Source organism: Saimiri boliviensis, chromosome 8 (genome assembly GCF_048565385.1).
Source record: "Saimiri boliviensis isolate mSaiBol1 chromosome 8, mSaiBol1.pri, whole genome shotgun sequence".
Classification (NCBI taxonomy): Eukaryota; Metazoa; Chordata; class Mammalia; order Primates; family Cebidae; genus Saimiri; species Saimiri boliviensis.
Genome location: NC_133456.1, coordinates 74,865,633 through 74,892,042, shown reverse-complemented (window position 1 = coordinate 74,892,042; position 26,410 = coordinate 74,865,633). Strand labels below are relative to the sequence as shown.

General features: G+C 49.3%; 1 protein-coding gene across 7 annotated transcripts in view; it reads left to right on the top strand.

Moving 5' to 3' along the window:
* DGKG (diacylglycerol kinase gamma) overlaps positions 1-26,410 on the top strand; it is a 209,015-nt gene that overhangs the window by 86,977 nt on the left and 95,628 nt on the right. For 3 of the 7 annotated variants that reach the window (XM_074404673.1, XM_003926985.4, XM_010337689.3), the window contains 8 exons: positions 3,133-3,249; positions 4,254-4,346; positions 6,329-6,388; positions 9,514-9,593; positions 10,723-10,797; positions 13,641-13,726; positions 18,273-18,362; positions 19,530-19,690. In XM_074404673.1, the coding sequence (XP_074260774.1) occupies positions 3,133-3,249; positions 4,254-4,346; positions 6,329-6,388; positions 9,514-9,593; positions 10,723-10,797; positions 13,641-13,726; positions 18,273-18,362; positions 19,530-19,690 (762 nt within the window). The remainder of the gene's footprint in view (positions 1-3,132; positions 3,250-4,253; positions 4,347-6,328; positions 6,389-9,513; positions 9,594-10,722; positions 10,798-13,640; positions 13,727-18,272; positions 18,363-19,529; positions 19,691-26,410) is intronic. The other 4 variants (XM_003926986.4, XM_074404671.1, XM_003926984.4 and 1 more) reach the window with 2 other exon arrangements.

Sequence of the window (26,410 nt, the reverse complement as noted above, 5' to 3'; positions counted from 1 at the left end):
GCAAGCTGCACAAGGAGCTGGTATTATAGTTGTGTCTTGAACACAAATTGAGAGGACTTCATGAGGCATGGAGGACAAGACTCTCCAGGAAGAGGAAGCCGTGTGTAAAGGCATGAGACATGGCTTACTCCGGGATCCATACTTACTGTGGCATGGCTGGAGCAGAGGATGCTTAAAGGGAAGTGGCGGGAGAGGCACTCAGAAAGTGGTGAGATCTGCCCTGAAGCAGGCCTTGTGAGGCCAGCCAAGGAGTTAGGAAGGTGTTACCTGTGCAGCAGGGGGCCACTGAAGGGCTTCAAGCACATGAAGATGTGATTGAGTTTGTGAATTAGGTTAATAGCTCTGAGCGTGCTGTGGGAGAGAAATCGGGGGAGGGAAGAAGTCAAACTCTTCCGATACTTACTCTGAGGGCCCGTCTGGGGTGGTATCCACACTCGCTGCTGTAGCGCGGTCCCGTGTTAAGGGTCCCCTGGGCTGTGCCGGTTATTTATTATTTTGACTGTCACGCTGGCGAAAGGAGGAAAGATGAAGGGAGAGCTTGAGAGGTAATTTGGAAGTACCACCACCAGGATGCGGTGATGGGGATGCAGCAGATGAGAGAGGGGAAGAGGCAGGGAATGGCTCCCAGGTTTCCAACTCAGCCATTGGGTGGTGCCATTCACCAAGTCTGGAGATAGACCTTCCCTTGAAATTAGCAGGGAGAGGGTACTTTGCCTTCCTGCAAAGGGAAGATGACACAGAGGAGTGTGAGTTAGGAGATGGTTGGCAGGTGAGAGTGGTACCCAGCCCTCCTGCAGAAGGACTCCTGGGAGAGACAGGTGCCTCCTAGGACTTGTGTGCATGCCCCATGGACACCTCATGGTCTCTCATCCATGCCTTCTGCACCACCCCATGCACGCCCCACTCCATGTCCATGCCTTTCACGGGGACACATGGTGTGCCTGCTGGGCACAGGCTCTAAGCCTGCACTCTGGCCACCTGTCACACAGAGAACAGAGTGAGGCCAATGAGAGGCCAGCAGGGCACACTCACAACCTTCTCAGCCTGCAGGAGCAACCCAAATCCGTCACCATCTCAGATCCCAAAGAGCATTAACGGGGAAGGCAACGTGGTGTTAGGAAAACAGCCCTGGACTTGGGGTCAGAAGACCTGGCTAGGAAACCCTACCTGGCCGCTCACCAGCCTGGGAACCTAGGGCCAGTCACTTAGCCTCTCTGAAACCTTCATTGTTTCCTTTGAAAAATGGAAATAATAATCTCAGAGCAAATTCACTGTGGCAACATGGATGCCAGATGGATGAACAAACCAAGTTCTTTATACCGTCAGAAGTGCAAGGCACAAGGTGATAAGCTACCAACCAAACGTGACAGATCTTCTGGAGCAATAATTTTACCAAAAGCATTCTTAGAGGAGGCCTTAAGCAACTTAAGTGCTAAGTAATTTAAAGCATTTATTGTTGGACTGTGTGCCGTCACTCACACCTGTAATCCGTCCCAGCACTTTAGGAGGCTGAAGAGGGCCAATAGCTTGAGCCCAGGAGTTTGAGACCAGCCTGGGCAACATGATGAGATCTTGCCTTTACAAAAAGAAAATACAAAAATTAGCCTGGTGTGGCGGCATGTGCCTGTAGTCCCAGCTACTCGGGAGGCTTGAAGGCTGCAGTGAGCTATGGTCATGCCACTGCACTCCAGCCTGGGCGACAGAGTGAGACTGTCGCAAAAAAACACATTTGTTCTTATTTAATACAAACCTGGACAGAATCGTGCAACTATTTCATGGGTTTCTAACACTGCGCTTGCACGTAGGCACTTCAGGGTATGTCCTCCACCTTCTAGAGTCCATATCCACTTCCTTCTGTTATTTTGGGTACCATGGTGGAAATGTGTGAGTTCTATAGAATTCCAGGGGAAGAGAACTGAGCGCTTAGCCTCCCGGATAGTGGGGTTACTAGCAAGCTGCTGTTGCTTTAGCTGCACCAACACACACATGCAAAAACATTCCCACCGTCCCGCCTGTTTCCAAGTACCTAGCCTGCCCTGGTGGTATTTCCTGATCTTGGAGCAGATACAACCAGATCTCCAGGAACCAGGTGTGAAAAGCACCAGTGGGCCCTCACTAATTTCTTTGGACTTTTTCTCTAATTTCCTTCTAGAGTGCTTTTCAGTCTTAGCTGCACGTGATAATCACCCAGAGTGCTTTCAAACATATTACTCATGTGTCCCACCCTCAAAGACTCCCATTTATTTGGTCTGGAGCATGCGTCCCCAAACTATGGCCCGCAGGCCACATGCGGTCCCCTGAGGCCATTTATCCGGCCCCCCGCCGCACTTCAGGAAGGGGCACCTCTTTCATTGGTGGTCAGTGAGAGGAGCACAGTATGTGGCGGCCCTCCAACGGTCTGAGGGACAGTGAACTGGCCCCCTGTGTAAAAGGCTTGGGGACGCCTGGTCTGGAGTGTCGGCTGGGAATTAGGTCTTCTAAAAGCTCCCCCAGGTGCTTCTAATGGGCAGCTAAGGCTGAGGAAGGGAAAGGATGTTACGCAATTTTGGGTACCCCAAAGGGCCGGGATTGGACCAGGGAGGACCTTCCAAACGTGCTACCTCATTGTGTTGCCCCAGTAACCCCAGAGGTGGGACTTCTTACACCAATTTCTGCAGGTCAGGGACCTGAGACTCAGAGAAGTCTAAGAACTGGCCAAAGGCTACCACTTCAAAGGGATTCCGACCGGTTTTGTCTGTGGCCCACCCAAGTCCTCCTGACTTCCTCTGCACCACGCTGCCTTCCAGGAGAGGGCGCATACAAACACATCACTCTGCAGGAGTTCTGCAAGACAAACAGATGGACTGCCAGACAAGATGCTGCTTGGAGGCCTGCCTGCCAGGGCAATTGAGCTGCTCAAAATGTGGCAAAGCGGGTTTTTAATCTCCTTTGATTGGCATAATGGCGGTCAGGCAGGAAGGAACTACATCGTGCCATTAGGCAAAGCAACCCAACACCCAGTAAGCATCCACTAAATAGGAAACAGTCCCTCTGGCTCCCCAGCGTCGCCTCCCAGATCCTTCTCCTCCAGCCCAGGGCCCCGGGGGCATGGTTCTGCCATTTTCCCTGGCATCCTTCGCTTCCCTCCCGCAGGTGATGCAGCACGTATGGGTGGAAGGGAACTCCTCCGTCAAGTGTGACCGGTGCCACAAAAGTATCAAGTGCTACCAGAGTGTCACTGCGCGACACTGCGTGTGGTGCCGGATGACGGTGGGTTGACGCCCAGGGTGGCCCTGCTTCTTTTCGGTGTTTTTTCTTTGCCCAAGCTGCAGCCCAGGAGCAGTGGACATCCCGCCAGAGGGCATGAGTGGAGCCAGAGGGGCGAGGCTAGGAGCATCCGACAGCCCCCATTCAATACCCTCAGCCTAATGGTGCTCCAGTGAATCACCAAGCTGCCCAGAGAGAGGGTACCCCTGAACCAGGGGAGTGAGGACTGCTGAAGAAGCAGCTGGCCGTCCACTGTGTGGCCTGGCAGCTGGGATCAGCAGGCCTGACCATGAACTTCTTTCACCTGGGTGTCACCTGGGGCCAGGGACACTGACAGAGTGGGAAAAGAATTGGACAACATAAGTATCACGAGAGGGGGTGACTGCCCTAAAGGCACATTCCTCAGAGCAGCCTCATTGCCTGTGCCAAAGGCTTGGGCCTCCTGCCACCAGCCACAGCACATGGTAGAGTCCACAGCCCCACTGGACACCTGGGTACCACTGGCAGCCTCTGCACTGGCCAACCTGCCTGTCAAAACCCAGTGCCAGCTCTTGTCCTTTCCCCAGGTATCAGCCTCAAAATGTAGATTTCTCCAAACGAGACCGCAGAACTCTCAGAATGCAAAGGTTGAGTCACAAGGTTTACTCTCAGCCACCCATGAGTTCGTTCATCAAGATCTCCCTCCTGCCAGAGTCTCAGAGCCTGGAGAGCAAGAATCAACACAGGGTGCCACATTGAAGAGTCACAGGCCAGCTCATGACAGTGTCACTTCGGTAGCCGTTGGCCTCCTTCTCTGCCCATGGCAGACTTTGCACCCTTAACCACACACACACACACACACACACACACACACACACACACACACACAGCAATACTGTCAAAGCCAGTAATGCATCAGGATTTGGGGGAGCACTAGACACCTTGCCTCTCCTGCAAACCTCTCCACCCTCATGTTTGATGTTTCTTCACTCACTTTCACTCACTCGCCTTTTCATTTCTCTATCCAGTTTCACCGCAAGTGTGAATTATCAACGTTGTGTGATGGCGGGGAACTCAGAGATCACATCTTGCTGCCCACCTCAATATGCCCCGTCACCCGGGTAAGTGCCGCTGCCCCGGCGGGGGCTCTAGCTTCTCCGGGCTCTCGTTTCAGATGGAGGCAGCTTTCAGACACTCACATCCCTCACAGGGCTTCCCTGATAACTCTTGGGGGTTGTGTTTTCTTTCTTTTTTTAACTTTTATTTTAGGTTAGGGGGTACATGGGAGGATTTGTTACATAGGCAAACGTGTCACGGAGGTTTGTTGTACAGATTATTTTATCACCTGGATTTTAAGCCCAGTGCCCAGTCGTTAATCTTTTCTGCTCCTCTCCTTTGGGTTTGTGTTTTCGGTATGTGCCTGAAAGAGGTCAGCACTGCACAGATCAGATTTTGAGAGGACACTTCTCTGACTATACTGTTTCCAATTGCGGGCCACCCTGAATGCTCTGAAATGACCCATCAAGGAAAGCACATTTGTTCTAAGCCTCTTGCAGGCAGTGCACAGCACAAGGATCCTCAGTCACCGCCTATGCACAGTCAGGTTGACAGGTTGGGAGTCTGTCAACCTCCCTGCCACATCCAATCCCTATCTCCCTCCACCTCCTGAGTTTCCACTTGGGTGTCTCAGCCCTATCTGGAAACGAAAGCAGCAAAATTAAGCTCCTTTATCCCCCTGCGACCCTGCCACCTGTGTCGGAGACTCCTCTTTCAAACAAGCACCACACTTAACTTTGCCCTCTTTCCATCTTAAAAATGCTGCAAGGGCCACTGATTCCTCACAGCTCACTCTTGACTTGACCAGCTACTTCTTTCTCATTAAAAACCTGAGAAAAGGCCGGGCACGGTGGGTCACGCCTGTAATCCCAGCACTTTGGGAGGCTGAGGCGGGCGGATCACCTGCAGTCAAGAGTTTTGAGACCAGCCTGGCCAACATGATGAAACCCCATCTCTACTAAAAGTACAAAAATTAGCCTGGTGTGATTATGGCTGCCTGTAATCCCAGCTACTGGAGAGGCTGAGGCAGGATTATTGCCTGAACCTGGGAGGTAGAGGTTGCAATAAGCTGAAATCACACTACTGCACTCCATCCTAGGTGACAGAGCAAGACTCTGTCTCAAAAAAAAGAAAAAGCAACACATTGGGAAACCATTTGGCAATATTTACTGTATTGGAAATATACAAACTCCATAACCCAGCAATTCTCCTTCAGTGCATCTGCCTGCAAAGTACAAGCATCTATTCCACAAAAAGACATGCACAAGAATGCTCACAGCAGCTTCATTCATAACAGTTAAAAACTGGAAACAAGTTAACTGACCGTTAACAGGAGAACAGATGAATAAACTGAGGCACATCGGCATCTGGCATTCACAGAATTGGAAACTACACTACAATGGAAAAGAAGAAACTATGCATAGAGTAAAAACATGGAGAGTCTCAAAAATATAATACTGAGCCAAGGAAGCTAGACTCAAAAAAAGATATGCTCTATGATTCCACGTATATGAAATTCAAAAGCCAGGCAAAACCCGTATGAAGACGTAGTAGTTGCCAGGTCATACCTGTATACAAAATTCATCAAGCTGTGCAATTTAGATGTGAGCATTTTGCTATATGTGAGAAAGCCTCAGTAAAATAAACATTTGAAAAACAAGATAAATGAAACCAACAAAAATGACAATGTTATATCATTAGTGCTCAGCAGAAAAGCCAAGTCTACAAACTTGCTTCTCAGAGCTCAAGCTTCTAAATCAACCAAGTGGAATTCTGCCAGTTTCAGTGCTCCCCACCATGTCCCTTGCCTCAAAGGTAAAGTCAGAGCTGGTGATGACAGAGGCTTGGAGAATCCTGGAAAAACTCCTAGGGATAGGGATACATTTCTTTCTTTAGGTCAGAAGCCCCATGTTGAAAATCGCCTCTCCATACTACATTAGCTTTCTAATCTCTTTCTTTACGTCAGCCATTTGTTTTTCATCTGATCACTTTCTTTGTATTAGGCTTCTTTTTCCAAAAGATGCTTGTCTTTCCTTTCTTCTCACAGGACAGGCCAGGTGGGAAGTCTGATGGCTGCGTGTCTGCCAAGGGCGAACTTGTAATGCAGGTACCTCAGTGAGCGCTGAGCCTTATTGCTGTTCTAAGTTGTTCCAGGGCTGTGGTGGGGAGGACGGGGTTCGGGTTCAGTAGAAAAGCATCTCAGCATTTGCCTTCTCATCTGACCAATTAAATCACCCAGCAGGGCATTTATTTCTGGCCTCTGGAGTTGCCTTTGACAGCCACGCTGTCAGCAAGCGGTGAGAGGACAGGTTGGCTGATCCCATTGCTGGTCTTCTTGGGTTTTATCACTATTTTAGGAACAAGTTACATAAAACTTTAATTTGCAGATGTCCTAAATAATACCAAAGATGTGGCCTAAAAATAGACAATGGGTTTTCCAAGATTGCCAAGCTGTCTCCAGAACATGATCTGCCAGAGTGAAGCTAACCAGATCCAAAAGTTCTTCTTAATCCTTAAATGTATACTTAAGAACTCATTTTTTCACTTGGGTTCAACCATGAACATTTTCTGTGCCTTCCACGGAGTTCCAAGGAATGCAGGGAAGGCAGTCTGGTGAGGAACAAAGAGTACCAGGAAAGGAAACCGGAAGCCAGCGCCACCTCCTCTGCCTCTGAGCCTCAAGTTTCCTCCGCTGAAAGGGGCACAGTCAACCCTGCCCTGCCCTGCCCCTCCCAGAGGTGCTGTGAGATTCAATGAGAACACAGATTCGTGTGTTTTCAAAAGTAAAACGGGCCAAGCATGATGGCTCACGCCTGTAATCCCAGCTCTTTCGGAGGCTGCAGCCAGCAGATTGCCTAAAGTCAGGGGTTCGAGACCAGCCAGGCCAACATGGCGAAACCCTGTCTCTACTAAAAATACAAAAATCAGCTGGGCGTGATGGGTGGGGGAGCACCTGTAATCCTAGGGAGGCTGAGGCAGGAGAATTGCTGGAATCTGGGAGATAGAGGTTGGCCACTGCACTCCAACCTGGGCAACAGAGAAAGAAAGGAAAGAAAGAGAAAAGGAAAGAGAGAAGGAAAGGAAAGGAGAAAGGAAAAGAAAGGAAGGAAGGAAGGAAGGAAGGAAGAAGTGAAACATAAGGCAGAATGAGGGGAGATGTGAGAAAGCTCTAGACACCTAGAAGGGCAGAAAGGTGGGAAACACACACATGTACGCCCGACACCTCTATGCCTGTTGTTTAGGGCAGGCAGCCTTCGGGTTGTCCTACATCTGATGGGGCAGAGCCCACACTGTAGGGTTGGCTGTTAAATACGTTGAATATCATCTCCAGAGGTGAGGGATTATTCCTCAGCCTCCAAGATGCTTCTGGGTGTCACATAGTCACCCTGGGAAGGTGAGACAGTTTTTTTTAAATCATCGGGAATGGTACTATCCTTTTCAAACAACATGGCACTCTGTTTGCTGGACTTTTAGCTTGAGATCTGGAAAAGCAGGCATTAAATACTGAATACGGAGCAGAGCTGCGTATCTGCATTGGTGTATCCTTCCACTGAACCCACAAATATTTGCTGAGCACCCACTCTGGTGTCTGGTGCTATAAGGTCCTTGGTAGTAGAGTTGCACACACCCCATTCCGCTCCCAATGCATTTTAAATCCAGTTGATGTTTTGAATCATTTACCTAAGAAAGTAAAAAGAAAAAAAAATCAAATCAACAACAAAAGAAACTCCAGAAGATAGTACATGTTTCAAGTGCAATCATTTTAGTTGCAATGATCAAGGAGACTTCATAGAGTAGGTGCCTCTTGAATTGATCTCCGAGGATAAGAAGGCTTCTGATGTTGGTTTTTCTGTTTTGTTTTTGTTTTTGTTTTTGTTTTTGTTTCTTTTCTGAGATGGAGTCTTGCCCTGTCACCCAGGCTGGAGTGCAGTGGTGCAACCTCAGCTCACTGCAACCTCAACCTCCCAGGTTCAAGCGATTCTCCTGCCTCAGCCTCCTGAGTGCCCGGAATTACAGGTGCATGCCACCGCACTCAGCTAAATTTCGTATTTTTAGTAGAGATGGGGTTTCATCTTGTTGGCCAGACTGGTTTTGAACTCCTGACCTCGTGACCTGCCCACCTCGACCTCCCATGGTGCTGGGATTACAGACCTGAGTGACCATGCCCAGCTAGTTTGTTTTGTTTTTTCAAGAGTTTGCCAAGAAGGAAGTGGGCTTTTCAGGGCATGGAATGGAAAAAGAAACCAACATGAGCAGATGCATGGGTGGAAATGCAAGAGACACGCTAGACTTACCAGAGCAGCAATGGCAGGACTTGGCTGTACCTGCAGCTGAGGGTTAGCAGGAACTAGGAGACAGTAGTAAGATAAGGCTAGACTGAAAAGGCCTTTGATGCCAGGTTAGGAGATTTGCATTTTATCCACAAAATCCACTCCTTTAATAACGAGGTGTCCTTAAAGTTTTTGAGCAAGAGTGGCATGGTTGACCTGGTGTCCTGGGAAGGAACTGTGTGAGGATGGAGTGCAGGGCTTACCTGGGGTGGGAAAGGCCCAAGCATGGGGCAGTGGCAGCTGCCAGAGGTAAAGGGACATTTCACAGAAAGAGGTGGCAGGACAGGAGCTTCCTTGGATGGCTGGATGAATAACAGAAACAGGGAACCAGGAGAAAGGCCGAGTTTCATAGGGAGAGAAGATGGGTCAGGTTTGAAGCATGCTGAGTTTGTGCTGATAGTGAGACACCCAGTTGACAGGAACCAGTGGACAGTGAGAAATATGGGGCCAGGGTACAGGGGGCAAACTGCGGCTGGAAATGAGCATTTGGAAGGGGCCAGGGTGGAAGCGGTGGTTCACGCCATGAGTGCTATTTCACCATGTGTAAGATCAGACAGCCGTGCTTTCTAAGACTGTATGTCTCCCCACAAAATGTAATCTTGTGCTGTAGGCACAAGGCCACATCATTGTTGAATGATTCAAAGGTACAGCACCATTGTCCCATCGCTGATCCTGACCTCAGACTCTCACTGTCATTAACACTACTGAAAGGCCATTCAGACTGGAGACACTTGGCTACTTAGCCCCTCAGGAAATTCAGCCAGTGGACAAGCACCTTCCTCCCTGACCGCCTCTCCTCCTGCTTCTCATCTGCCTGTCCGAAGCTGTCTTGGCTTCAGCTCTCATCTCACCCTCTGATTGGATGAAGCAGAGCTAATTTCTTTTTCTTTTACTTTTCAAGTATAAGATCATCCCCACCCCGGGTACCCACCCCCTGCTGGTCTTGGTGAACCCCAAGAGTGGAGGGAGACAAGGAGAAAGGTACGTTCTCGTCTCTTTCAAAGCGGAGCAACTAGGGCAACATGACTCAGGTGCTTCCTCCCCGTGGCAGTAACACAGCAGGCTGTGGAGACAAGCAGACAAACCCCAGCACTGCCACCTGCCACTTTATGACCTGGCCCGTGTAACTTAATGTCCCTGGTCCTCAGTTTTCTCCTCTGCAAAATGGAGTTAATTAGCCTTCCTCCTCTCACAGGTGAGAATAGAGACCACGCTCTGAGATGCCTGTGCCTTCCTAGCCTCTCAGGCCTTATTTTAAGAGATGCGGGGATGGGAGGCACTGATTAGGACCTCCCAGGCTACTGCCACCCATGGGAACCCAGGGCATCCACCACATCCGTTTGCTGAAATGCCCAGTTCAGTGGTGGCTGGTAATTGCTCAACAGAACGGGAGGACGGAGAGAATGGGTAAAGCAGCCCTACCTCCCAAATCCAGGATCATTAACAAATGGCACAGTGATTTGGAATCCAGGTTAAAAAAGAATAGTTAGCAGAGTTAAAGCAAGAACGATGAAGACCCCCACCCCCATCCATGGGGCAGGACACCCTCCTGAACTGACCTGACAAATCCAAGCCGGAGCTGGGAAAGCAGGCCTGGGTGCTGCCACAGTCTCTCAGCCCTCCCCTGCCCAGCGCCACCTCCTGCATTTCCTCCTGATCCCAGGACTGCAGGGGGCCTCTCCCTGGGGACGCTGGGGAGGAGGGGGGTCCTGTGATGCTTTTGTACAGTCTGCAGAGGGCAGAATCACACTGCCTAGACCCTACAGAACATTTGGGAGAAGGTCTCTGTGGAGGATAAAGCTTTAGAATGAAAGTTCTGTTCTCTGGGTTTCTCTCCCTTGTCCTCTTTGTAAGGGGTGATGCTTCCGGGCTTAGGAGCCGGAGTCTAGGTTGGTAGCACAGCTCTGAACTGGGGGTGATGACGCAGGTGATGCCAGGTGGAGCCTGGACGCCAGGGTCAGCAGGCAGTGCCCTCCCCTCTGGGGTTTCACTGAGCCCTCTTCCCTGCCACTAGTAGGCTCCAGAGGTGTTTGCCCTAATGTGACTTCTCACGATGACATATTCCTTCTCTGTCTCTCTTTCTCCCTCCTTTTCTTTTTTTTTTCCATAGAATTCTTCGGAAATTCCACTATCTGCTCAACCCCAAACAAGTTTTCAACCTGGACAATGGGGGGCCTACCCCAGGGTATGGAGATCACAGTCTTCACCTCTTATTCCCCCTCCCTTTTCATCTGTTATGAAGATGCCGCTTCACCTCTTATTTACCCCCCTCCCTTCTAATCTCCAATGAAGATGCCTTTTTGTTTCTTCGTTTGTTTTGCTTTGTTTTTTTGAGACGGAGGCTCGCTGTGTCGCCCAGACTAGAGTGCAGTGGCGTGATCTTGGCTCACAGCAATCTCTGCCTCCCGGGTTCAAGTGATTCTCCTGCCTCAGCCTCCCAAGTAGCTGGGATTACAGGCACCCACCACCAGAATGGCTAATTTTTGTATTTTTAGCAGAGACAGGGTTTCTCCAGGTTGGTCAGCCTGGTCTCTATCTTCTGACCTCGTGATCCACCCACCTTGGCCTCCCAAAGTGCTGGGATTACAGGCATGAGTCACCGCGCCCGGCCAAAGATGCCTCTTTTGTCACCTTTTTTCTTTCATCTCTCAACATGTCCCTTCCTGCCATTTTACTCCCTTTCTCTGCTTTTTCTCCCGTCCTACTCTCACTCCTGGAGCCACTCAGGACGCCCATGGAGGCTGACTCTGTGTGAGAAGTGGCTTCCTGTAGCTTGTCCCAGAAAAAGTTGTTGATTTTATAAGAGGGGAAAACGCACACACCATTCATTTGATTGACAGGAGGAACAGGCTGGTAAATTATTTTAACTTATTTGCAAGGCTCTGTGAGCTGGCGTCTTCATAGTGAATCATCAGAGAAGAGAAAGAGTTTTCTTATCATTGTCAGTCAGCAGTCTGGAAATCTATACAGTGACTCAGAGTTCTGCCTTGGTGTTCCACTGTGGGAGCATTTTAGGATGGAGACAGTGACTTGTCCAATGGAATCACTTTTGTTTTCTAAATCATTTGATTTTGAGGTTGTTTTGCTCATCCTGCCACTGACTCATTGGTTATTCTCTGCTGGTTAGTATGGGGTTGAACAGAGTTGGTGGGAGGCCTGGTCCCTGTGTCCGCGGTGGCTAATGGGGAGCTGCAGGTCCCTGGGATGCGGGCACCTCCAGCACCTGGCCTAGAAGGCAGGGAAAGCCTGGGCCGGGGCTCGAGAGCCCTCTGCTGGCCGGCCCCGGACGGGGCTGTCTGCATTCGCTGAGCTGGCTTGTCCAGCACACAGCCACTTGGCCCAACCTCCTAACCAGGACTTCTACTCCAAGCTCAGCAAGACCCCTCAGAGAGGCTGGGGTAAGGACTCTGAAAAGGGAATCTGACCCTGTCTTTGACTTTTGGCCAACACAAAAGCTATTATTTATAGCAGCGGTAGTACAAGACCCAGTTAAAAAAGAGAAACCTAAGCGCAAATGCGGTACCCCTGCCATGATTGACCTGCAAAACTATTTTCCGAACAGAGCCCACCTCTGGATACCACTGCAGCTGCCATCACTGTCACCACGATTGCCGTGCCTGCTGTACAGCAGGGCCTTGTGACGGAGCAGCACCCCAGAGACACATTTTCCGGCCCACTGTCCAAACATGCAGACCGTCCTCCAGCTTGCTCTCATGTATTCTACATCGTTTTTACCTGGGATGAAGTGCCAGGTGGCTCCTTCCAGGCTGACATGCCCAAGGGTCTCTCACGTGCATGTCACTCTGTAATCAGACAGGCTGTCAGCTGGAGGGAGCGCGTCTCTGTTCAGAATTCACTTCCCGAGAGAGAGCGGAGTTCTGAAAGAGAAGTGGAAGAGAAAGAATGTTCATTTGCCTACACATGCATTAGTGACTCTGAAAGCTCCAGGCTCTTCTCAGACTGCCAGGCTGGGCAGATTAGAAATAGTGACCTTCGGCTTCCCAAGTCCCACCCCCAAGGTGTCCGCAGGTCACATTCATCCTAAAGCAGAGGTTCTTTTTTGTGCCAGGAACCCGCTTGGCAGTCTGGTAAAGCATATAAACCCCCTCTTGGAATATTTCTTAATGCATAAAATGAAATAATAAAAGGTGACCAGGGAAACCATATCCAAAAAATAGTTATTAAAACAGTAAAACAAATTAGTGATATGAGAATATCACTCAATATATGAGCTTCACCAATACATGAAATAGGAAGACCCAGAAGTGAGTCTGATAACTACTGCAAATTCCGAGCAGTGATAAGCCTGACGCTACTATGAGACATCCGCCATAACCGTAATGACACACTAACACGCCTGTGTTTTGACCGCTGACAAAGTCATGGGTATTGTTCATACCTGTGTGGTTTGTTGCCTCCATTCTGAATTGAAGGAGACACTACTTATTTCAGTTTGAGCTTAGGAAAAACAAGAATATTTTCTCCTCGAAGTTCATGTCCCTCTGAATCCAATCCACAGAACCCCTGGAGGCTGATGGACCCCAGGTTAAGCGCCCTGCTCTCCAGGGTTAAAGCTCCTGAGAAGAGAAGGGCATGAGTCCACTCACTGTGGCCACAGGACAATGAAGTGAAGGTTCAGCAAATTCGGTGCGTCTCACTTACCAGGGCGGTATCAGGAGAGCCCAAGGGGAGTGAGAACATCGGGGGCTACTTGTATTGACGCCAAAACGCACAGACTCTGGACTCCTCAGCATAACCAGTAGTGAATTTCTAGAACACCGTTTTCCATTTGTGTCGAATGTTGAGTCAGACTCTCCTTGCACAAGGATGGTCCCTGGGCCTTTGCTGCATATTCAAGGCCCTGTAGAGTAGCCTCTGGTTTCAGAACCTTGAGTGGCTCTTTCGACCCCAGAAGGAACTGGGGTCTTCACATACTCCTGGGGAACAGAGGAGACTCTGACTCAACATGTATCAATGTCAGCCCCAACCGCGTAACAAGCCCATTTCGGCCTTTCTTCTTCTTTCCAGGTTGAACTTTTTCCGTGATACTCCAGACTTCCGTGTTTTGGCCTGTGGCGGAGATGGGACAGTCGGCTGGATTTTGGATTGCATTGGTAAGCACGGGCCGAGAGGGCCTTTCCTGCTTATTTATAGTGAGCATATTTACAGTCAGCGGAAGGCAGTAAGGAAGATATGGAGCCATGTCTGTTCATCCTTGTATCTTCCCTTGGACCAATACTTGACTCAATAGTTGCTCTGGGTGGAAAAAAATAAAGAAATAACACAATGGAATGATTCCCACAGATGCAGAGATAACAGTTTCGTTTCAGGCCTTGCCTCTAAAGCAGATCTGTCATGGCTGGGGTTTGCGCAGTGACAGGACAGGCCAGATTTGGGCAGTGGGAGGATGGGAGCGGAATTCTGGGCAGATCCTTTGGGGTGGGTAAAGGGCAGATAACTAAGCATAGATCATAGCCTGGGACAAATCACCTTGAAATAAACACCTGGAGCCTGAGTCCAGAAAACGTATTTGCAAGGTACAGATCAGTGTAAGCAAAGAAGGACCACACTGAGCTGTGTCCAGGACGGTACAGCTGGATTAAAAGGTCCAGGCTGGAAGGCTGCTAGCCTCAGTTCTACCTAGCTCTACTGGGTCTGTAGGTCCTTGGACACGTCAGCCCCTGTAAGTGATGGAAACTGACTCCGAAATTCTGGGATGGAAGCAGAGTCAAGATCTAACCCTAGAGAACCCAGACAAACACTGCAAAATGTAGTTTAAGGACAAGAAAACAGCCAGGGGGAGCACCCGGGAGGATGGTCATCAAAGTCAGAGACTGGCCCTGAACGACGAGCCCTGGGCTCTCCATTCTTCATTCCACAAGTGCTGCCTGTGCACCACGATGCGTCAAGCGCTCCCCAGGGCACTAGAGATACAGCTGTGAACGAACAGACAAAAATTCCACTTTTGTGGAGCTTACCGTCTAGAGGAAAGAGACAGGCAATGAACAATTAAATGAGTGAGACATAGTATGTCAGTAGGTGTTTAAAATACAGCAGGGAAGGGGCAAAGGTAGCGCAAGGCTGCAGTCTAACACCTCACAGAGAAGTCAGCATTTGCATGGAGATCTGGAGGAGTGAGCCACGTGGATGCCTGAGGAAGGACAGTCCAGGCAGAAGCAACCGCAAAGGCAAAGACCATGCAGTGGGAGCAGGCCAGGCTGCTGGAGGCAGGGCAGAGCACAGTGGATGTGAGAAAAGCTACAGAGGATGAAGCAGCGGTGATGAGGGGACAGGTGATTGGGACACACAGGGCATGATATGGACTATGGCTTTTATACTGGGAGGGTCCCAGGACATTGGGTGGTTTTGAGCAAAGGAGGAACGTGACAGATTAGGGAAGAGGGAGGAAGAGATCAGTTAGGAGGCCACTGCAGCAATCCAAGGGAGAGGTGTCCAGGGCTTGGACCACAGCAGAAACAGAGGGGTGGTGGGAAGTGGCCAGTTTCTGGATATCTTTAGAAGGTGAAGGCAATAAGCTTTGCTGACAGACCGGATGTGGGAGATGAGAGGAAGAGGAGAGTGAGGGATAGGCCAAGACTGGACCGTGACCAGGGCAGAGAAGGCTGTGCCTCCGGGGGCTGTAAGTAGAGACCCAGCCGGCTGAGAAGGCTGCAGGACTGCACCTGCCACCCGCCACTCCCCAGGAGCTTTGGTTGCCATGGACACAGCCCTGCCAAGCAGCCGCCCACGCTCTCCTGTCACCTTGGGCTCTGGAGTTGTTTGTGGGAGGAGGGAGGAGTCCTCTGGGAGCCAAGGAAGGAAAAACTGATCCTCAGAGGGTGGATGGCTGCGGCACTGGGCCAGTCACACAGCTCCCTCTCCACCATGAGGGAGAAAGTAGGCTTTGGCGGAGAGCTTTATGCAGGTCATCCGCAGAGGATGCAGACGAAGAAGCTGCTCAAAACAGAAAGAAGGAACATCACAGAAGGAGGAAGAAACATTTGGGGGTTTTTTTTCCACAGGTTAGTGGCCCAAAGAGAAAAAAAGCAGAAGTAAAAGGGATAACTGCGTAAGATGTTCATCTATTCACTCTCATTTAAGCACCTGTTCCGTGCTCTCCAGCGCCCCGCCGTGGTCCCCCCTCTGATCTGTTCTCGCCCTACAGCCGGAACCATCTTTCCTGGATGTCACTGGGTGCCTGACAGGCATAAAGCACACCAGTGGCTTCCCTTGTTCTTAAGAGAAAGACAAAACCCTTGAAAGGGCGGTCCAGCTGCAGCGCAGCCTTCCAGCCTTATTTCCACCTCCGTCTCTCTCCATCTGGACTCAGCCCCGGCCCATCTCTCAGACCCCTGGCCGTTCCAGTCTCCCTCCCACCTCAGGGCCTTCGCACAAGTCACCCCCGCTGTCTGCAATGCTGCGCCAGCCTTGGCTCAGCTGGCTTCCACTCCAGATCTCAGCTGACACGTGGCTTCCTCAGGGGAGCCTCCCCCGACACACCCACCAGCCTCAGGCACCTTCTTATAGGACAGTGCCCCTCTGTTTTCCAACATGAATGTGAAACAATGCATTCTCTCCACGGATTCCTCACTGGTGTCTGTCTGTCCCACTGGACAGCAGGTAAGCACCATGAGGACCCGAGCCCCGGCTTTTCCGCCAACTCTCAGCTGCAGCATCTAACGCCACATCCACATATAGCAGGCTTCAGTCAATATGTGTGAAGACGCTGTGAGGAGACCCAGTCCCCATCGGGGAGGTGTCAATACATTCAGGGAAGAAACGAGGACACAATGACAAGAGAGTACAATGAGATCATTTCTGGTGCTAAGGAAATATTCTGACGAGGTACCAGGTCCAGACTGGGGCAACTAGGGAGAGCCTCCCAAAGGCAGCTTCCAAGCTGAGCAACAGAGAGCTTTGTGCTTTAAGGAAATGAAAACACTTGAGAATAGTTGACATGTTGCGTGGGAGGCAGGATATGCAGAAGGCTGAGGCTCGGAAGAACGGCAGAGCCTGGTTCCTGGGCCTACTGCGGCATGCTGTGGGGCCACGGGGAGCCACACAGCCCCACCCAGAAGTGAAAGCAGTGGGTAATGCGAGGGGCTGTGGTTCATGGACTGCCCTTCTGGGTGAAAGCGTGGGCAGTACACCCACAGCGTGGGTGGAACTGGAGGCGGAGAGAGACGAGAGGAGGCTGTTGCAGCAGTACCAGTGGGAAGGATCCTACCTGCACTCAGGCATCACCATGGGGATAGAGGAAGAGATTGCTTGAAGATCTATTAAGGAGACAGCACATAGAAAGTGATGTGTGGATGGATGGGTGAGGGAAAAGGAAAAACCCAAGACAGCATACAGGTTTCTGGCCTCAACACCATAAGGACAGTTGAACTGCTGAGGTGGACACAGAGTGGTAAGGGGCAGACACAGGAATCAAGAGCAGAGGCCTGTGCAAAGGCAGGGAGGCAGTGCTCCGATCACGTGTTCTGAGGACAATGAAAGAGGCCGTTGCATCCCCGCACTCTCCATCCCAAACCTTCCAGTGGTCATCTCAGTCCTGGGTCTTGCCTGCGATCAGCCATTTCTGATGCAAGTCAAACCTGGAGGACCTATGAGCTCCCAGTTTTCCAGGGCAACCCTCGCTTAAGCCTCACCTGCTGATTCCTGCATCTCTTCCCCACCCTGCAATCACATTGTTCACATCCAGGGGCACTGTGCACACAGGTCTCATCCTCCCCCGCCCCCAAGACTGATGGATGCCTGTGCCCTCTTCAGCTCTCCCAGCCTAGACAATACGCCACTGTCGATCTGTTGTGCTTTCTCTGATGGTCCTGTCTGATGTCCTTCACAACCAACAAAAGAGAAATGATTAGGAATCTGCGTCTTTGCAATTCTGAGAGGTGGTGGAAGTGACACACTGCTTGTGGTGTCCAAATAACACCTGGATGATTGCTTGTTTAACTCATGGTGGTTTTTAAACTTGTAACTCGCATGGTGAAAAGTTGAAGGTGAGCATCTTCAACTTGTCCGATGTCCTACTATTCCCCAGTGTCCCAGCCCCCCTGTTTTACTCATCTGTGTACCTGCCTAGCCCCTGAAGAGGGGAAGGGGATGAACTTGGAGCCGCAGAGATTTGGGTTTGGATCCCGGTTCTGGAATTACTTTCCCTCTCTCCCATTCGAGCTCCTGAAATGAGAGGAGCTTGAGCACGTCGGGGTAGAATGGCTGTAGACCACTTTCCCTTTCTCAATGTTTCTTCAGCTACCCGAAGGAAGATAATACCTTGCAGCGTAGGCTGAGGGATAAATGGAGTAAATGCTGATTATCATTAAGGATTAAAAACATGCAACTTAATATGTTGGGGTGTATGCTGCCACCCCAAAGGACAGATTTAGGATGAAATTTGAATGAACATGTGCGAGTTGCAGGATACAGATTTAGCTCAATATAAAATACAAATGGACAGATTTAACTCAATTAGTGGTGGTTAGCACGCTGCAGATGGGATAGATGGCTTTAGGAAGTAGTGTGTTTCCCATCGGGTGGTATCCAAACAGAGAATGCTACGAAGGGGTTCAAGCAGCAGATCAGGGATAAGAAGACAACTCAACACCCTGCGGTCCCATGGCATATGGCTGTCCTCTGTTTCTGTGTGTCTTGCAGATAAGGCCAACTTTGCAAAGCATCCACCAGTGGCTGTCCTGCCTCTTGGAACAGGAAATGACCTTGCCCGCTGTCTCCGCTGGGGAGGAGGTGAGTCTGCGTGCTAGTGCTGCTATGCCAGGAACGAGCGTTCCAGTCTGCAGAGGTGCTCTGCAGAGCTAGGCTGAACTTACCCTTTCATGGATCACATTCCGCAGTGTTATACTCAGCTCTGCAGTCAGGCCAAGTCCATGACCCTTTCTCTGCCCTCCATCCCCTGCTGAATCTAGAATAGAAGCCCCTCTTCTGGGCTCTGGGAGCCTTTTGCTCCCTCTCCCCCGTGTTTACTATCACCCTGAAACCATCATCTCGGAGTCTGCTTTTCCAAGTAGAAAGCAATCAACTCCAGGGTAAAGACAAAGTCTCAGGTGTCCCATCCCCAGAGTCCCATCCAGGAAGGCGCTCACTTAGATGTTTTCTGTATGAAATTCCCTGTCCCACAGATGGCTGATCTTCTGAATTAGGACTCAAACTGAGGACTGAAATGCTACATCTCCAGTTACTTAAAGTCACTAGAAGCATTCAGATTATCCTAAGCCCCATGGCCATGAGTACTCATTTTGAAATTTCCTTAAGAGGAAACACAGGATGATGACCACTTTATAAGGTCGGGGGCAGAGAACTGTGCAAACTGGAGTAGCCCCATGGAGTTGCACTTGCACCAGAAAGTGGAGATGTTCAGCTCAGCACATGGAGCAGACAGATCAGGCTGCCGGCCAGAAAAGGGGCGGGGACTCCAGATGGCTGATAATTCAGAGACTGAGTCAAGACCAGGCAGGGCAACGGTCAGTGTTCAATGATCAGCCATGCTTGGTGGGCAGTGTCACAGCAAGCAGGACCCAGCCCGAGAGGCCATCTTAAAATTCTGCCTGCCACACTATCCATCTCCCACATGACACAACTGGGGAGGTTCTGTTGTTATCCCATAAGAAGAGTCCCAGCCATCCAGCCCACCACTTCTCCAGGGTTTGCTTCAGCTACACAGACCTGCCGCCTTTAGCCAGCACCCACCCTTCCCCCGCCCCGAGTCTCTGATTACTCCCCGTTGTCCTGGCCTTCTCTGTGGCTCAGGGCACATAAGGGTCTCCAGCCCACAGAAACAGTGGGGTGTCCCCTCATCACAGATGCCCTGGGTCCACCTGCCCTGACAATTACCTGTGCATTAGCAAGAACACTGCCTTTCTGCTGTGGTGGCAAATGCAGTCCTCTCCTCCACAGGTTATGAAGGGGGCAGCTTGACAAAAATCCTCAAGGACATTGAGCAGAGCCCCTTGGTGATGCTGGACCGCTGGCATCTGGAAGTCATCCCCAGAGAGGAAGTGGAAAACGGAGACCAGGTCCCATACAGCATCATGAACAACTATTTCTCCATTGGTGTGGTGAGTTGGTCAAGCATCACTTTTCTGCATGGAAGAGAAATGCCCAGGAAAGATTTCAGTCTTCTGTTTTACCCCACCCCGGTCCCTACTGTCTACCTGTCTTACCTGCCCCCCAGCCCTGACTTGGGTCCAGGCATCCTCGGACTTGGCCTGACTGTGGACACCCTGATTGCACTCCCCTCTATTCCCCACCTCTTGGTTAGGGAGGAAATTCTCTCCTCCATCATTTTAACAAACACAGGAAAAGACTGAAACTTTTTCAAAAGGCATATTTACCCTTTCTGTAATTTGTAGCAGTCATAGAAAAGCAACAGCAAGAAATAACCAGGGGACAAGGTTGGTAGGCAACTCTCACATGAGCTGCAGGAACTGGGAATTCTGATCCTCGAAGGAGGGCCATGTGGTCCCAAGCTGCCTCAGCTGGCTTAGCACTCTGATTTCCTTCTCTACTATGCTCTCTTCCCCTCTCAACCCCATTTCACTCACTCCGCGTGCTTCATAAACCTCTGGGGGCGTCTCCTCCCAGCTGACCCCTTAGGCTGAATGCTGTGAGCCTCCATGATGCTCCCACAGCCCCTACGCTCACCCCATTCATGCACACTCTGCATTAGATTGAAGGAATTGGTTTGATGAACTTGCCTCGTGCCCTGCCTCCATGCACACACACACACACTCCTCCAGTGCAGGGACACACTCTGTTCCTTTTTCACCCACTAGCCCCAACACATCTAGTGTAGCTCAGCTTCTGGTCCAAAGAGGACTGGGGTGGGTGCTGCTTCCCAGGCTGCTGTGAACAGGATGGGAATGAGGGGGAGATATCAATCATTTCTATAAATGAAGCTGGGGTTTGAGAGGGGGTGGGGGTGCAACAAAGAGACTAGCATTTACTTTTTTTAAGAATGACAGAATTGGCTGGGTACGGTGGCTCACACCTATAATCCCAACACTTTGGGAGGCCAACGCAGGCAGATCGCCTGAGGTCAGCAGTTCGAGACCAGCCTGGCCAACATGGTGAAACCCCTTCTCTACTAAAAAACACAAAAATTAGCCAGATATGGTGTTGGGCACCTGTAATCCCAGCTACTGGGGAGGCTGAGGCAGGAAAATTGCTTGAACCTGGGAGATGGAGGTTGCAGTGAGCTGAGATCGGGCCACTGCACTCCAGCCTGGGCAACAGAGCAAGAATCGGTCTCAAAAAAAAAAAAAAAAAAAAAAAAAGAGAGAGAATGACAGAATTATAGAACGATTTATTCTTTTTTTCAGCAAATATTTATCAAAATTTTCTCCCTTAACTTTTAAGTTCAGGGGTGCACGTGCAGATGTGCAGGTCTGTTACTTAGGTAAACGTGTGCCATGGTGGTTTGCTGTACAGATGATCCGTCACCTAGGCACTAAGCCCAGCATCTATTAGCTGTTCTTCCTGATGCGCTCCCTCCCGCCACGTCCCCACAGGCCCCAGTGTGTGTTGTTTTCCCCCATGCGTCCATGCGTTCCCATCGTTCAGCTCCCACTTATAAGTGAGAACAGACACTAGCATTTATTGAGCACCTGTGTGCTCTCTGCAATGCAAGGCTGTACATATTCCAGTCCTCGCAGCAGTCCTGCAGGTACCAGTATCCTCCCCCATCCCACTCTACAGACGAGGCCTCAAGACCCTTGACCTGCATGGCAGCACCTTGCTCTGGAGCCAGGTTCTCTCCTCTCTGTTCCGCTGTCTTTGGAGTTGTGCTGCCCATTTCACATGCATAGGAAACCCTCCAGACCAATCCTCTGCCCCAGACTCTGATACCTGCCCTCCTCAACCATCCTCAGCTGGGTTTCTTCTGAAAGTTTGGTATTTTAATTTTTTTTTTTTAAGAAAAGAGAAGGAGAAATGATAGATGGCTTGAGGGGATAACAGGTGTAAGTAAAGGGTTTTTTTGTCTTGTTTTGTTTTGTGTTTGAGACAAGAGTCTCACTCTGTCGCCCAGGCTGGAGTGCAATGGCATGATCTCAGCTCACTGCAACCTCCACCTCCCAGGTTCCAGTGATTCTCCTGACTCAGGAGTTGGGATTACAAGCATGCAACAGCACTCCCAGCTAATTTTTGTATTTTTAGAAGAGATGGGGTTTCACCATGTTGGCCAGGCTGGTCTCGAACTCCCGACCTCAAGCGATCCGCCCACTTTGGCCTCCCAAAGTGCTGGGATTACGGGTGTGAGCCACCGTGCTTGGCCTAGGTTTTACTTTTTTAATAAGAAGCCTAAATAGAAAACCATGGGAGAAGAAAGGATTAAAAATAATAATATCTTATATTTACAAAAGGATTTAAAATTTACCGTATTCACAGATATATTCTGAAGGGCACTATTATCTCTATTTTATGAGTAAGGAAACAGACTCAGATTAAGGGATTTGCCTTCATTTTCTGTCTCCTAATCCAGTGCTCTTTTTCTATTACTAAAGCAGAAGAGGGAAGCATTGCTGGGCCCATGATCAGGTTCCGAGAGATGGAGGTGGTGGACTGGGAGCAAGCTTAGGGGTTCCTCTGCCCCAGTCTGATTTATCCCGCTGCATCCCCCACCTCAGCTGAGGCCTATCTTTCCCTAGACGTCCCCTCCAGTGACCATGCTGATGCCCTCCCTCCTCTTACTGTGCACAGGCCCCTTTCCTTTTTGGACCAGCTGCTCAGGCTCCACTTCCCCCAGCAGGAACATGCGCAGCCTTCAGCTCCTGCAAATCAGACATGACTGACAGGTCTGGGGTTCTGGAGCGTAGGCTTCCCATAATGACAATTAAAAAATAAAACTCATATATTTTTCCTATAGTAACCAGAACAGAACTTGCTAACATTTATTGAGTACCTACTGCATACCAGACATAGTTTCCCTGATGAGAGATGCAAGCCTTATCCCTTTGTGTTTTGTAAGAAGGAATTGTAGCTTAGCGAGGTACAGAAACAAGTGCAGGCTGGTGAGTAGCCGAGCTTGGAATCCTGAGTCGAGCTCTAGAGCCAGCTGAGCTGTGGACCTGCCTCTCGGAAGCCCCCTCTGTCTTCATGTTGCCAAATGTAACATCGTTTGATAGGAGGGGCATCTCAAAATTTAGCTATGGCGGCTCACCCGCACCCCTTGTTAGAAATGTCAATTTCACCCCAACAGCAGATGCTGACTTATATTCCATCTCAGTAGGGCTGGGTGAGGTCCGGGAACCGGCATTTTTAACAAGCCCCTGAGATTGTTCTGATGCAGATGGTCTTGACCAAGTCCTCAGGGAGTGAAGGCAACCTACTACAGCAGAGAAGAATGGTCAAAGGAAGTGGCTCTTCACTGGCCGGGAAGCCAGAACTGAAATAAATGGAGAGGGAAGCAAGGAAGGAGGGGGGAGCTAGCCCCTCTCAGCAACAGGCTGGAAGCCAGGGCTGAGGAGCAAGACAGGCAGAGCTGCCTGGGAACTTCTAGACAGCAGGGTACAGCACAGCTGCCTGCAGAAGCATCAGCCCCAGCTCTTCCCTTTCCAACACCCCCAGCTCCAGCTGACAGAAACATGGTTCCTGACACCTCCCTGTCCTGACACAGTGCCCTGCAGAAGACGGCCCTCCTTAGTGTCTGCTGACCAAATGGATGAACACACCAAAAGGAAATGGACAGCCTTCCCTCAACTAAATAGGCAAGCTCTAAACCCAAGAGACGAGACTAATCAGTAATCATAGTTTTAATTTATTCTAGCATAAAAGTAGGAAAAAAGGAAGGAAGGGAGGGAGGGAGGGAGGGAGGAAAAAGGAAAGAAAGGAGGTAAGAAGGAAGGAAAACCTGCTGGCTGGCTAATTAATTGTCCCCATGGCAATGCATATAAACAGATTCTCCATCACTCTCAGTGGTCAAGATAGTTTACCTACCCTGGGCTGACTTATAATAATCCAATCTATTCATCTTTCCAACTATGAACAACTTCACAATATCTTCCTTGTGATTTTTTTCATACTTTTCTTTATCCATATTTAATGTTATATTGCAGAAGAATGAGAAGCCAGGGCTGTTCTCATCTCATTGGTGTGCCTCTGGCTTTCAATAAAATGTTTGCAGGGTTTGTATGCTCGCTCTTTCAGAGTTGAAAAGAGAAATTCTTGAGAAAACAAGTAACCAGCACGCAACCCTCACAGAGTCTGGGGCTGACATTTGCAGAAGGTCTTGCTCCCTATTTGACTTCCCAAACTTTGTAAGAGAAGTAGGTATGTAAACCAAGGAAGTTTTACTTCCTTATGATGATCAAATAGAGGCAGGCTCCATTGGCAAAGAGAGCCCTGTGAGGTCTTTGCATCTGTTGAAGGATCTAGAATGTCTTATTGCTATCAAATGTCTGCTGCTTTGTATTTATAAAGATGATGGCAATGACCCCTGACACAGTGCCCCTGGGTGCTGTGGATAGAATTTTCTCTGATGAGTTTACCAAGACCCCTTGGTGCCAACAGAACCCATTTAATAGATGAGAGAATACATAAGGCAGGGTTTCCTGGCTTCTCCAAGGAATGACTGTTCACTCTCTGCTACAACAGCCCCATCCACACATCAGATTCTCACCATTGAGAAGCTAAGATAGCTGGCCTTATCAGCCCTTCGAACTGATAATATCTGCTGGCAGGAGATTTTAAACACGGTCATTCAGGATGCCACTTCCTCTGACTTCTCTGGCCTGCTCCTCTCTGTTCTTTATTTTTGGATCAGCAGAAAATGTCAGGATGGCCAGGTGTCAGTGACAGGAAGTTTGGGACTACCAAATAATTCCCAAGGCATGTGTAACTCTCAACTTCTCACAAGCTCTGCTTTCATAAGCCTTAACAGGACGGGTGAACAGCTAATCCCTTGATTCAATGAAATCTATTTCTGACACTAGGGGAGCCCAGGGGCCAAGGAGAGGCCACGGAGGTCACACTGACCCACGCACAGTTTTCCACCTTACAGCTTGTTCCTAGCTATCACCAGGCAAGCCTCCCACCATGATAATAAGCATCCTACCGCCTATGGAATTTCTCCACAAGACATAATTTTTCCTGCAGATTTTTGGATCCTGCTGGCATCAGGTTCTTATTTGTCACCTGTGAAAGCCGTGAAGATACTAAGACAGTGGGACTCCCCAGAGTGGGCAAGGGTCTGTACCCTTTTCCATTCCCCAATCTGCTGTGATTTCCAGAACAACCCAGATTTCAAATAATCTGTCCTATGGTCTCCTTTCCATCTTTTTATCTCCATAAACTGCCAAAGTGACTTAGACCTGCCTTACCCCACAAAACAGCCATCAGCCACATGTGGTATTATGTGCTTGAAATGGGGCTTGTCTTAATTGAGATGTCAGGTGAGCTGTAAGTATAAAATACACAATGCATTTCAAAAATGTGATATAAAAATTTTTCTTAAGGTCTCAATAATTTTTCTATTAATTCCATGTGATAATATTCAGGGCTTATTGGGTTAATGAAAATATATTATTAAAATTAATTTCAGACTGGGCATGGTGGCTCATACCTGTAATCTCAACACTTTGGGCGGCTGAGGCGGGTGGATCACCTGAGGTCAGGAGTTTGAGACCAGCCTGGCCAACAATGTTAAACCCCGTCTCTACTAAAAATACAAAAATTAGCCAGGCGTGGTGGTGCACACCTGTAATCCCAGCTACTCAGGAGGCTGAGGCAAGAGAATTGTTTGAACCCAGGAGGCGGGGCTTGCAGTGAACTGAGATCACATCACTGCACTCTAGCGTGTGCAATGGAGTAAGACTCTGCCTCAAAAAAAAATTTTTTTTAATTTTTTACAAATTAATTTTGTCCTTTTTTTAAACTTAACGTGGTTACTAGAAAATATTAAGTTACATATGTAACTTACTCTGTTTTTCTATTGGATAGTACTGGCCTAGACATTCTAGTATCTTAAGAGTCCAAATGACTGCTTCGTGTACTTGGAAGGGGCTCAAATTTCTTTGTCCAACCATGTGCCTTGAGTTGTAGTTCAGGAAAGAGGACCTATGGCCATACCTTCCACTGTCTCCTCGTCACCCCACACCCGAAAGAAAAGATGTCAGTAAGGCCATCAAAAATGCCATTATCACGTTCACAGATTTGTAATTCTCGTCTCCCGCCTTCAAAACAGTCTCGCTTTGCCTTAATTATCATCAAGAAAGGGTTTATGCCTTAATAACCAAGAAAGGGTCTGAACCGTGGCAGCCCTGGTTTCCAAAATTTAAATGAAGTGACTGCTGATTGTAGATATGCTCAGGGCATTCGTTGCCTGACCTAGAAGCTCCAGGGAGTGAAAGTGAATCTTGACTCTGTTTCAAATCCCCAGGTAGAGAAACATGGTCAGAGTCTTTACCCTCATTGCCTTTTTAAGACTTAGAAAAGGAGCCGCTCAGCTCTCCTTGCTACTTTGTGTATTTGCCAAGGGATTACATTGTCAAATTAGGGACCGCGTGCTTAACTCATCATGTTTTAAAGGCTGGTCTTTGTGAAAAGCAGCTTTGCAAAACCTAGTTATGGAAAAACCAAGGACAACCAGAACTGTATGGAAGGAGGGGGCCTGAATCAGAAAGCCGAGAGCCAGTCAGCAGTACAGGGGGTAGGAGACAGTGAAGTACAGCTTGTACCAGGCAACATGTGATTGCTTTTTTCTTTCCCCATTTTTTTTTTCCTGACAGAAGAAAATTAGTGCTTCAAAGGAATAGAAGTAGATGGAATGTTTTCTTGAATTT